The 12,649-nt window shown below is 45.9% G+C and overlaps 1 protein-coding gene across 2 annotated transcripts in view; it reads right to left on the reverse strand.

Annotated features, from left to right (window-relative positions):
* Positions 1-12,649, reverse strand: part of HSPA9 (heat shock protein family A (Hsp70) member 9) — a 414,391-nt gene that overhangs the window by 257,103 nt on the left and 144,639 nt on the right. For both annotated transcript variants that reach the window (XM_040344789.1, XM_040344788.1), the window contains 2 exons: positions 5,335-5,459; positions 4,757-4,830 (listed from right to left, as the gene is read on the reverse strand). In XM_040344789.1, the coding sequence (XP_040200723.1) occupies positions 4,757-4,830; positions 5,335-5,459 (199 nt within the window). The remainder of the gene's footprint in view (positions 1-4,756; positions 4,831-5,334; positions 5,460-12,649) is intronic.

A 12,649-nucleotide genomic window follows, 5' to 3' on the forward strand; every position in this document is an offset into this window, starting at 1 on the left:
GCTTCTACGTGACTCATTCGTTTCTCTACCCAGCATTCTAAGTTACGGGCAACCACTGTGGCAGCCATAGCAGGTTTAAAACTGGCTGACGTGGTATCCCATGCCTTTTTTAAAAGAGAATCTGCTCTTTTGTCCATTGCGTCCTTCAAGACCCCCATATCTTCGAAGGCAAGGTCTGTGCGACGTGACACCTGTGAGAAGGCCGCATCCACTTTTGGTTTCTTGTTCCACACTACCGTGTCCTTATCTTCAAAAGGAAAACCTCCTTTTAAGGGTTTTGGAAAAGAAGGGACCCCTTTCAGGGTCTTTCCACTCCTTTTTAAATCGTGTCCGACAGGACTTTATGAACTGGGAAGACTCGCCGCTTAGAGTTGTCCAGACCCTGGTACATCTTATCATGAGTGGACAATTGTACCTTTTCCTCCTGGATATCCAGGGTAGTGTATATTGCTTTCAGTAAATCTACTTCATCTAAAGATAATTTAGATCTGGAGCTTCTGCTAAGATTTTCTTCCTCTTCCGAATCTCTGATAGAGGGGAGAGTGCTAGCCCCTTCATCCCCAGAGTCCCCTTCTGTTTGTCTGTATACGGAGACTTTGGGGATGGATGGTGGTTGCTGAGGCTCTGCCTGACTTACAGGACCTTGTGTCAAAAAAGTTAACCAAACTTAACCACTTACCCCCCGGACCATATTGCTGCCCAAAGACCAGAGTACTTTTTGCGATTCGGGACTGCGTCGCTTTAACAGACAATTGCGCGGTCGTGCGACGTGGCTCCCAAACAAAATTGGCGTCCTTTTTTTCCCCACAAATAGAGCTTTCTTTGTGCGTTTTTTATTTTTTGCGCTATAAACAAAAATAGAACGACAATTTTGAAAAAAATGAATATTTTTTACTTTTTGCTGTAATAAATATCCCCCAAAAATATATAAAAAAACATTTTTTTTCCTCAGTTTAGGCCGATACGTATTCTTCTACATATTTTTCGTAAAAAAAAAAAATCGCAATAAGCGTTTATTGATTGGTTTTATTGAAAGTTATAGCGTTTACAAAATAGGGGGTATTTTTATGGCATTTTTATTAATATTTTTTTTTACTAGTAATGGCGGCGATCAGCGATTTTTTTTTCGGTATTGCGACATTATGGCAGACACTTCGGACATTTTTGACACATTTTTGGGACCATTGGCATTTTTATAGCGATCAGTGCTATAAAAATGCATTAGATTACTATAAAAATGCCACTGGCAGTGAAGGGGTTAACACTAGGGGGCGGGGAAGGGGTCAAGTATGCCTGGGTGTGTTCTTACTGTGGGGGGGGGGGGGATGGCCTCACTAGGGGAAACACTGATCTTCTGTTCATACATTGTATGAACAGAAAATCAGCATTTCCCCTGCTGACAGGAACGAGAGCTGTGTGTTTACACACACACAGCTCCTGTTCCCCGCTCTGTACCGAGCGATCGCGTGTGCCCGGCGGCGATCGCGCCCGCCGGGCACACGCACGGGAGTCGGGGGCGAGCGCGTGCGCCCCTAGTGGCGGCTAAAAGGCAGGACGTCATAATACGTGCTCTCGCCTAGGAGAGCCACCTTGTGGACGTATTATGACGGTGCGGCGACGGCAAGTGGTTAAAGAATTTGTGAGAAAAAATAAAAAATAAAAAAAAGAATTTGTGAGTTCCTGTACTGAGGAAAATAAATCCTTGTACTGCTGAGAAGTTTCTTCTTCAACCAAACTCTTAATGCAAGACCTGCACATCGCCTTTTGCCATGAATCTCTCAAAGGATTCTTGCAGTATGGACATTTTCTCTGTGGATCCAAGTGCCTAGTTTTGCCTACAGATTTTTCCTGCAACGAGATAAATAAAAAATACCTTTCACCCTTTTTTTTTTTTTTTAAACTAAAAACACCCTTTGTGACTTCATCACCACCACCAAAAAAGTGTCCACAGGTTTAATGCAACCACCACCACCTTTCAGTTACCAGGGCCGAGAATATAAACCTGTCCGGTAACCACAGGCTCCCTCAGGGAGGAGAAATAATACACAACAAAAGCCCATAAGGTAAAGAATAAAGGCACCGTTGTACCCCTTACCTGGGCCTGACCGGTGCTTGCGGCTCCTGTATCCGCCGACTGTCTCTCCTCCATATTGCAGAGATCGCAGCGGAGCTCCTAAAGAAAAGCTGAGTTTTTACATTCTCCCGGCTTCCGCGTCATCGACGAGGGCCGGAAACGGAAGCGCCGGTCGAAAGACACGCCGCCTAGTCGCTGTGTTCCAGGCGCTGGGAACCACAAGCGCCACGCCCCCACAGGAAGCCGCGTCACCGTGGACGTCACCCCGCCAGCCGGGACCCGGAAGCTGACATGCGGACGCTGACCTGCAACGAAAAACCCGCCGGACCACCGAAGTTATACCGCAGCCTCCAGGCACCTTGACGCTGCCTCCTAAAGGAACCAATGTTCCACTGAGCAGGAACGACCGGGGACTCCTGAACAGTTGAGGGGGCTGGGATGGTCGCTGCACTCCAAGCAGCACAAAGGAAAAAAAAGTATGCCTACCGTCTCCAACCTGGAGAGAGCTCAGCTCCCTGGTTCCCCATGAAGCTTCCACCATGGCGGAGGAAACACAATAACTGAGGCCATGGTGGAAGAGGAGGGATTTTAAAGGATCACATGTGTTTCCTGAAAAAGAGGCGGAGCTGCGCTCTCTCCAGGGTTGTCCTGAAAGGCGATTTGAGAAAAATTGTTACCCCCGATAGTGGCAATGGCTCCTCCTGTACAGGTACCACAACACTTATACTACTGTGCTCAGTTTAGCAATCTATATAAATTATGCAACTTAAGCACCATTTCATGCACTGGAGTGGGTGTCACTTGGTAGTGCCCCACCAACCACAGTGCTCACGTGCCCCCTGAATGCTGCTGTGTCACAAAAGGAAGAGCTGCTGGCCTCCGAGATCCTTTATGGCTCCTGTATTGAGCGCCATGCTTTCAAACCAGCATGCACGCTCGCAATCCCACTCCTCCTCCGCCCCAGATAAAGCGCACCCCTGTGCGCGCAACCTAGGGCAATGGCGGCTGTCCTGGGATGAGGGGGAGCCTCCCCCTGCTTATTCTGACTGTGCTGCGGCGTTCTTGCCCAGCATTTGGAGGAGAGAAGCGGTGGCCGTACTTAAGCAGAGCTCTGCAACGGAGGAAGTGTGCTTGTCCTGCCGGATCTGACACTGAATAGAGCGTGGAGAGTAAAACTCAGCTCTTTACTCCCTCTATTGGCCAAAAAAAAAAGAGAAGGGACCCTACTCAAAATTGGAACAAGGTAGTTAAGATTTTTCTTTGGATTCTTTTCTCTTACCGTTATCCCCGCCGCAGGTTTTTCTGCTGAAAATTCAGAGGGCACCAATCTTCATCACGGCGGGTTTTGTGTGCCAACCTTCAGGGAAATGGGTTCCGATTTAAAGGAGACCTCTCCCCTGGGCCTTTTAAAAGACTCAGCGAAAGTGCTGGACCCTAGAGCCCAGTCCTCCGAAGAGAGACATTACAGGCGACGCCTCGTGCACATGCACAAGCGTAGCTTTTTACCCCAAAGGGTCTCTTTGGCAGAGCTTTCCTTAGCACATCCTCCACGCGTCCAACACCTTAGACACTGGCGAAAAAACGGAGGTACTTCCCTGATGGGAGGGGTCATATGGAGGGGAACGGTCTTCAATTGGTTGAGCCAATGTCCATTCACCGCTGGTGATCCTTAACCCATTATGTAATGAATGGCTCTGTGTCCCGTGGTGTATGATATAGAAATCGAAACCGGATCAAAAAGCAAACTGCATAGGTGTGTACCGACCGAGAGAAGAGTTGTACGAAAAATCTTTGTACATTGGCTAAATGAGAGAATGTTTGAAATTTTGACTTGCTTTTAACTTTGTTTTAAAATATATGCAATTTCTGAATGAAAACCACATAGTGTCTGAAAATTCCTTTGACCAAGAAGTTTTCCATTTCTAAATGTTCCCGTCACTGTGGTTGAAAACAATTTGATCCCACCAACGATTAGAAAATCAAAAGAACGTTCTTAAAATTACATTTGTTTTTGAAGGAAGACATTGTTTTTGTATGGCCAGCATATATTACAGTCCTGCTTGAAAATATAAAAACAGTCTAACTTTTTTTATCTTTATAGATTTTTTTTTTATCTGAATTTGATGACATTTACCAGATACAACATCTAATAGTATATACAGTATATCTCTTCTGGCTGACATTCTCAGAGTGGATTAAAGATGTTAATCCCTAACCATATAGTTGGTTATTTATATTCACCCCTGCATATAGAGATATTTATGAATAAATTCTTTTTTAAACTTTACAAGATGTAACTCATCGAATCATCGGCCAACTAATCAATTATGAAAAATTAAAAATTGGTCTTCATCAAGGTTGAGGCAAAAGTGAGGATACAGAGAAGAAAAATCCTTAATTTTGCTCATCAAGGGAACACAACAAGTTAAGGTGTGAAGCTGAAATGTTAATATTTTTTAATTACAAGACCACAAATGAACTTGAAAATTAAGCATTGAATGATACTTGGAAGCTAAAAAAGGAAAAAAAACACACATTTCTGCTCAAACCTTTATATAAAAATATACCACAAAACGAATATTTGTTTCAGTTCATCTACTGACAATAGAAGTTACCAGCACAAAGCTTGCAGAAACCAATAGATTCATATTTTCATATTTATACCAGTACTTTTGCTCTTACCTGTCTTTGGGAGTCATTGAAATATGCAGGTACAGTGATGACAGCGTTCTTAGCGGCATGGCCCAAATAATTTTCTAGGATGGCGTGGGGGAAAAAAAAAAAAAAGAAAAAAAAAGTACCTTAACATTGAAAATTTTGATGGCTTGTTTCCACTTGCCACCCACACCATGCACAAGCAAGACATCTCAATAATGCAGCCACAAATTCTATTTAACATTATTCAGGGCCTCATTTGTATGGGCATAGTGACCCATACATCCATGTAAAGGGCTGTCTTCATCCATCCTGGATGCACAGGTGTAGTGTGCAGCCATGTGAAGGAAGCTTGTTCAATTCAGAGGTGGCAGGCGTCACAGATCTTAAATCACATCCCAGAGTGTACAGTTGTGCAGATGCAATACATGGACCAGAACGTAGCCTGCGTTCTGATTCATGCACTGGATCCAATGTGTCTGGAGATCTGTGCAGGTAGTGTTCTAACAAAACGTTACTCTGGTTGGGTGCAAATAGGAAGACCATGTGTAAAGAGAAAACAAACACGAAAAAAAAAAAAAGAAAAAAAAAAAAACTTTCCCTACCTGCAGTCTCCTTCATCTTGATCAGCACGAATGCACCTATCTGACTTGGAGAATATACCTTTCCATGTGCTTCTACCCAAGCATCACCATTGGAGGAACGAACAATCTTAAAGGGCACATTTTTGCTAAAAGGGGGGAAAAAAAATGCAAGTTTGTCAAGTTCACAGAAAAATGCCTCAGTTTTCCTCAGCAGTTGAAAGGTGTCCAGTTACAAACCGCCTCAGCATTAAATATTTTCTTTAAAATAGATTAAAAAGTGTATTTAGTGGGCAATCAAAACTAATCAAAAAACGGGGACAACTGGTGAATCACACAGCTCCAGTTAACTGGAAGCCTGGATCCTTCAGACAACCAACATTCATGCAGCGACTACTTTTTTTGCCAGAAACAAGTTGTGTATTAGGTTGGCTAGAACACCCACACTATTCCTCTTTCATTTCATATAGTCTTATCTAAAATATGTGCCCATTAAGCCAGTACTTTGTTTGCACTGTTACTTGAGAGGTTGTGTGTGGATAGATTCCAGACACTTGAGGTTTAATAAAAAAAAAAAAAAAAAAAAGGGAAAGAAAAGTGTTCGACAATGCATCTGTAAAATCCTACAGTACAGTACAGGGCAGATCTGATTATAATGGATGGAACATCCGAAAGCATAAAAAAAAAAAAAACACTTTAACTTTTGGAAGCTTTACCCCCTTCAAAGACACGGCACGGTGTTACTGTGACAATTGTGTGATCATGCAACGCTGTACATAAAATTGATGTCCCTTTGTTCCCACAAAATATATATATATAAATAATATATAAATATAAATAATATAAAATTATATATATATATATATATATTATATATATATATTATATATATTACACATACACATACACATACACACATACATACACATACACCAGCCAATACTATATCCCCCTTGTGATAACAAGAGATATCAAAAACGCCCATCAAGACCCACATGGACCCAGCATCTGACCACAGAGAAAAAAAAAAGGAGTAACCCTATCCAGGGAGCAATTAATCAAACGCTGTGGAGCTATTTCTATCCAACCACCCCATGACCTTTTAAACGTATCAGGTACACCTCTGTTTGTGGCTTCATACAACGGCAAAGCCTTATTTATCAATGCCATTTTAGGCCATTATGGCGGGGGCCGTCAGCTTCTTCCAGGACAAAATCATTTTGCGTGCATAATACCAGAGCAGGGTGAGCAAAGTGTGAGTTAACAGCTTGGGTACCAACATACAGTGCCTTGCGAAAGTATTCAGCCCCCTTGAACTTTGCGACCTTTGCCACATTTCAGGCTTCAAACAAAGATATAAAACTATTTTTTTTTTTTTTTTTTTTGAAGAATCAACAAGTGGGACACAATCATGAAGTGAAACGAAATTTATTGGATATTTCAAATAACAAATAAAAAAAATGAAAAATTGGGCGTGCAAAAAATAAATTTTTAATACAGCTTACCTGTAAAATCTTTTTCTTGGAGTACATCACGGGACACAGAGCGGCATATTCATTACTATGTGGGTTATATGGAGTACCTTCAGGTGATGGACACTGGCAATCTCAAACTTGGAAATGCCCCTCCCTATATTACTCCTCCTATGGGAGGAGTACCTCAGTTTTGTAGCAAGCAGTATGCCTCCCAAAATGGTCCCCATAAGAGGGGTGGGAGCTCTGTGTCCCGTGATGTACTCCAAGAAAAAGATTTTACAGGTAAGCTGTATTAAAAATCTCTTTTTCTTTATCGTACATCACGGGACACAGAGCGGCATATTCATTACTATGTGGGATGTCCCAAAGCAATGCTTACAATGAGGGGAGGAGAACATCTTCCAAAGACAAAAGGATTTAATTTAGAGTATATACTCAATTCATAATAAATCCAACTTGGTTGAGAAAAAATAATTTTAAATTTAACTCAAAGGGGAAGCCCCCCGGAATCCGAGGGTCTCAAACTGCAGCCTGCAGCACTGCCTGCCCAAAGGCTGTATCAGTATTCCTTCTTACGTCCAACTGGTAGAATTTTGTAAACGTGTGGACAGAAGACCAGGTTGCCGCCTTGCAAACTTGAGCCATAGAGCTCTGGTGGTGTGCTGCCCAGGAGGCGCCCATGGCCCTAGTAGAATAAGCCTTTAATGATAACGGAGGAGGCAACCCCTTCAAGCGTAGGCGCTGAGTGATTAAACTGTTTAATCCACCTCGAGATGGTGGATTTGCAGCTGCCTGCCCCTTCTTGGGCCCATCCGGTAAAATGAACAACACATCTGTTTTCCGGATCTTCTCTGTAGCTTTAAGATAGGCCTTCATGGCCCTGACAATATCCAAGGTATGGCAGCAAACCCTTCCTTTCTGGAAGTAGGTTTAGGAAAGAAGGATGGTATACCAAATCTGGTTTAGATGAAAACTGATATAACCTTCGGTAGGAAGGAAGGATGAGGCGGAGAACGACCTTGTCCTTATGTAAAATAAGATATGGTTCCTTACAGGAGTAAGGCTGCCAGTTCCGATACTCTTCTGGCGGAAACTATGGCGACCAAAAATACTAACTTCCTTTCAGTAAAACCAAAGGAATTTCAGCCAACGGCTCAAAAGGTTGTTTCTGTAAACGTTGACAGAACAAGATTTAAATCCCACGGACAAAGCGGGGATTTAACTGGAGGATAATACGTAAGACCCCTTGAAGGAAGGTCTTAACTAGCGAGTGGGTGGCCAGCGGCCGCTGAAACCACACTGACAAAGCTGAAATCTGTCCTTTGATTGTGCTTAATGCCAGTCCTTTATCCACTCCTAGCTGGAGAAAACGTAATACTCTATCGATGGTAAACTTGCGAGAAAGCCATCGCTTGGACTCACAACCAGCCTACATAGGCCTTCCAGACCCTGTAATAAAATCACCCTAGAGACCGGTTTCCTGGCTCTGATTAGGGTAGAGATTACTTTCTGAGACAGACCTCTACCCCTGAGAATCAGGGATTCAGCTCCAGGCCGTCAAATTTAGATGCGTAAGGCAGGTGAGGATCGGACCTTGCGATAGCAGGTCTGGCCGTAGAGGAAGAGTCCAAGGGTCTCCCTACTACCATCTTCAGGATTAGTGAATACCATGCCCTTCTGGGCCATGCTGGAGCTACCAGGATGACTGGTATGTGCTCCACCCTGATCCTGCGCAGCAGGCGGGGGTAGTAACTGGAGCGAGGGGAAATACATAAAGAAGTTTGAACTGATGCCAAGGGCAAACCAGCGCATCGTTTCCGGCAGGCCATCGGATCCCTTGAGCGGGATATGAACCTGTCTAGCTTCTTGTTGAGTCTCGATGCCATGACATCCACGTCGGCACTCCCCATCTTTGGCAGAGTGCTTGAAAGATTTGTGGATGTAGAGACATTCCCCCGGCAACAGAGTCTGGCGACTTTAAGAAGTCCGGCCTGAAGGTTGTCCACTCCTGGAATAAATATTGGCCGATATGCAGGGCACATGAGCCTCTGCCCAACAGGAGAATCAAGCTCACCTCTCTGAGTGGCTTGACTCTTGGTTCCCCTTGGTGATTTATGTATGCCACGGCCGTGGCATTGTCTGATTGAATTCTCACCGGGAACCCCCTGCAATTTGGACGTCCAAGCCCTGAGGGCTAGTCGAGCAGCTCTGAGCTCCAAGATGTTGATGGGCAACTGCCTCTCTGGCTTTGCCCAAGTACCCTGGCGAGTGCAACCATCCAAAATTGCTCCCCAGCCCATCAGGCTGGCGTCTGTGGTTACTATCTTCCAAGCCAACTGGGCTGAAAGACTTCCCCTTCACTAGATTCTGAGGGTCTAACACCAACAGACTTGTCGGACTCTTGATGAGAGCGGCAAAGGGATATCTAAGGGCCTGTGCCTCCTGCTCCATGCTGACAGGATGGCTGCCTGCAGGATGCGAGTGTGGCTCTGGGCGTACGGTACCCCGCCTCGAATGTTGGCCACCATCTTGCCTAGTAACCGCATACATAGACGAATAGTCTGTTCTTTCTTGCTTAGAACCAGTAGGATTAATTCCCTTGATGGCTTTGACCTTTATCAGAGGTAGAAACACCCTTTGTTGTTCTGTGTCTAACCTCAAGCCGAGATATTCCAACTGCCTTGTGGGCTGGAATGCTGACTTTTCTTGATTTAGGGACCCAGCCGTAACCTCTCGAGTACTGGACCGTGAGGGCCACTGCTCGTTCCAAGCCAGGAGACGAGTGATCTATGACTAGGGGGTCGTCCAGGTACGCTAGGATCGTGACCCCTTGGATCCTTAGCTTGGCTAGGATTGGAGCTAGACCTTCGTGAGACACCCGGGGGGCCGTAGCCAACCCAAAGGGAAGCGCCACGACTTTGAGATGACGCGAAGCCACGCATAAAGCGTAGAAATCTTTGATGTGGCTGATAAATTGGAACATGAAGGTAGGCATCCTTTATGTCTATGGATGCCATGAAGTCGTCCTTCTGGAGTGTGGCAGCTGCTGACCGCACGGATTCCATCCGAAATGAGCGGACCTTTAGGTATGCATTTACCATCTTTAGGTCCAAAATTGGCCTGACATCTCCGTTGGACTTTGGGATGATGAATAGGTTGGAGTAGAAACCCAGCCCTTGTTCTAGGACTGGTACCTCTACTATTACTTCCTGGGAGAGTAGATGATTCAATGCCGTCATTAATGCGGCTCCCTTCTCCGGATCGTTTGGAACCCTTGACTCCTGGAAATGAGGAGGAGGAAACTTTAGGAAGTCTAGTTTGTAGCCCGTAGCCACGGAAGACCGTACCCATCTGTCGGGAATGCTGGCTTCCCAAACCTCTGAAAAGAGACGCAGCCTTCCCCCCACCCTCGTGGGTGGGGGCGCCCCTTCATAAGGTCGGCTTGGGGGCTGGTTTTGCTGGTTTGCGAAACCACTGCTTCTTGCCTCTAGCGGCCTGTCCCTGCGATTTGTTGAAGTTAAAGTTTGATCTTGCAGGAGGCCGTCGATACTGTTTGGCATTAGAGGGCCCCTGCCCAGGGGAGTGCTGTCGTTTAAACGCAGGCCCCTGAAATTTTTTCTTGGTTGGCAAAAGAGTACTTTTGCCGCTTGAAATGGTCTGAATGTATTTATCCAGGTCTTCTCCGAAGAGTCGTCCTCCATGGAAGGGGAACCCTACCAGGAGCTTCTTGCATGGGGGCTCGGCCTCCCAGCTCTTTAACCATAAGAGTCTTCTCATATGGATAAGGGACAACGATAAACGTGACGCTTGCTGGATAGAATCCTTAATCGCATCTACCGTAAAGCGTATGGCCCTAGGGACATCCGAAAATTCTTCTGCCTGCTGGGCAGGAATAAGTTTAAGCATCTGCTTAGTTTGATCCGATAATGCTTGTGCAACCCCAATCGCAGCCACAGCTGGCTGCACTACTGCCCCTGCAGTAGTGAAGGAGCTTTTAAGTAGTGCTTCCAAGCGTTTATCAACCGGATCCTTGAACACCTGTATGTTTTCTACAGGGCATGTTAAAGATTTGTTAACACATGAGATGGCTGCGTCCACCGCCGGCGTTGCCCATCTCTTGGAAAATTTATCTTCCATAGGATATAAGGCAGAGAATCTTTTAGGTGGTAAAAAGATTCTATCTCGCTTGGTCCAATCTTGGAACATAACTTCCTCTAGCAGAGGATGGATCGGAAAAACTGCGTTGTTTTGAGGCGCCTTTAGTGAGCCCAAAGCTGAAACAGTCGATACTTGGAGATCTGGTACTGGCAAGTTGAATGCACTATGGACCAAGTCCGTTAAGGCTTGAACCCACCAGCTCTCCCCTTGGGAGGCTGCCCCAGACTCCCCTGTATCCGGATCCTCGATCCCCGAACCTGCTTGGTCCTTCTCCAAGAGGTCGTCCAATTCCCCTGCGGAAAGGACCTCCTCCTCTGAGGGTCCACGCTCGGGCGACGGAGATCTATTCCGTTTTCTGCCCCGCATAGCCTTGGCTATCATCTTTTCCATTCTTTTTTCCATCTCCTTTAAGGAGGTGGACAGTACCTCGTCCGTGACCACCCTAGGGTTGGACTGACCCGTGCCAGCTCCAGCCCCAGATCCCGATGGTCCCATCAAGGCTCCCTCTCGGGAAAGCAGCGGCATAACTTTGTCCGAGACCTCAGACTCTCTGAGGGAATCCCCACCTCTTGTACCCTCTGAACCAGACGCCATGGTACAATACCGAGGTACGCCCGCTAACTTATTGGTGTTTGGAACTATAAATAGTTATTGCCCAAAAACCCGTTTGGGGGATAAAAAATGCCTTCTTTCCCTTTAATGGTTTTTTTTTTTTCTTTTTCTTTTTTCTTTTTTTTTTTTTCAAACCCAAGAGAGAAAAAACATTCTGTCCCCCTTAGTAGTATTGCCAAAAAACTGCTGAGATAGAAAAGAACAGCCTAACTCTAGGCTCCAGGACAGTCTTATTGAAGACTAATATCTGTTTCGGCCACTGTGTGTCCTCGGCGCCCCGTGCTGCCGCTCTGGTCTCTTCCTCTCTCAGTTCCAGCATACACTGAGCTGGGAACAAATGGAAGGGCCGCCCCTTCCTTTAACATGCTGGCCCGCCCTTCCCCCCTCAGCTAACGGCGCGAAATTGCGCCCATATCACGGGGACGCGCGCGCGCCCGCCGGCGGGGGGGGGATGGGGGAAAGGAGACCACACGAGGAGGCAGTTTGTCCTGTCTCCAGGCTAGGAGGAAAAACCATGGCAGCAATCGCCTGGAGGCTTTGCAGGTAAGCACAGCTCTCTTTACACACACACACACAGGCTTCTTTCTCAATGTTACAATACTACCAGGGAGTTCACCTTTTATGGGGAATACACATAGAGCCATCCTATCTTTAAGACATGTGACTTACTTTGCCAGATGCAGCGCATAACTTTAGGCATGTCCCCTGTGAACCCCCCAGAAAAACCTGCTAAGAACCAAGTTCCGCAAGTTTCCCCTCACTTACCTGCTCCATGCCGCAGGACTTTGCAAAGCAAGAGGCCCAATCTTCCCCCATCTCCGTGGGGCATTGACCTTCAGGCCCTGGGTTCCTATGAAGGATCCACTGTCCTGGGCCCATATAGCACTCTGGCAACAGAAACATTAGGCCCCCAAAGGTTTCTAAGTTCTGGGCCCAGCTCTCTAAAAAGAAAAGCATTATGGGCTATACCCCTTTGGTTTGGGGTCCGGTTACTGACCACTTTAGCGCTGAGGCCTTTGGACAGAACCGGTTAGCCCACCTAATCCCAAGGATGTGGAGGCGAGCTAAACCATGACCAACACCTAAGACACTGG

Source organism: Rana temporaria, chromosome 3, assembly GCF_905171775.1.
Source record: "Rana temporaria chromosome 3, aRanTem1.1, whole genome shotgun sequence".
Classification (NCBI taxonomy): Eukaryota; Metazoa; Chordata; class Amphibia; order Anura; family Ranidae; genus Rana; species Rana temporaria.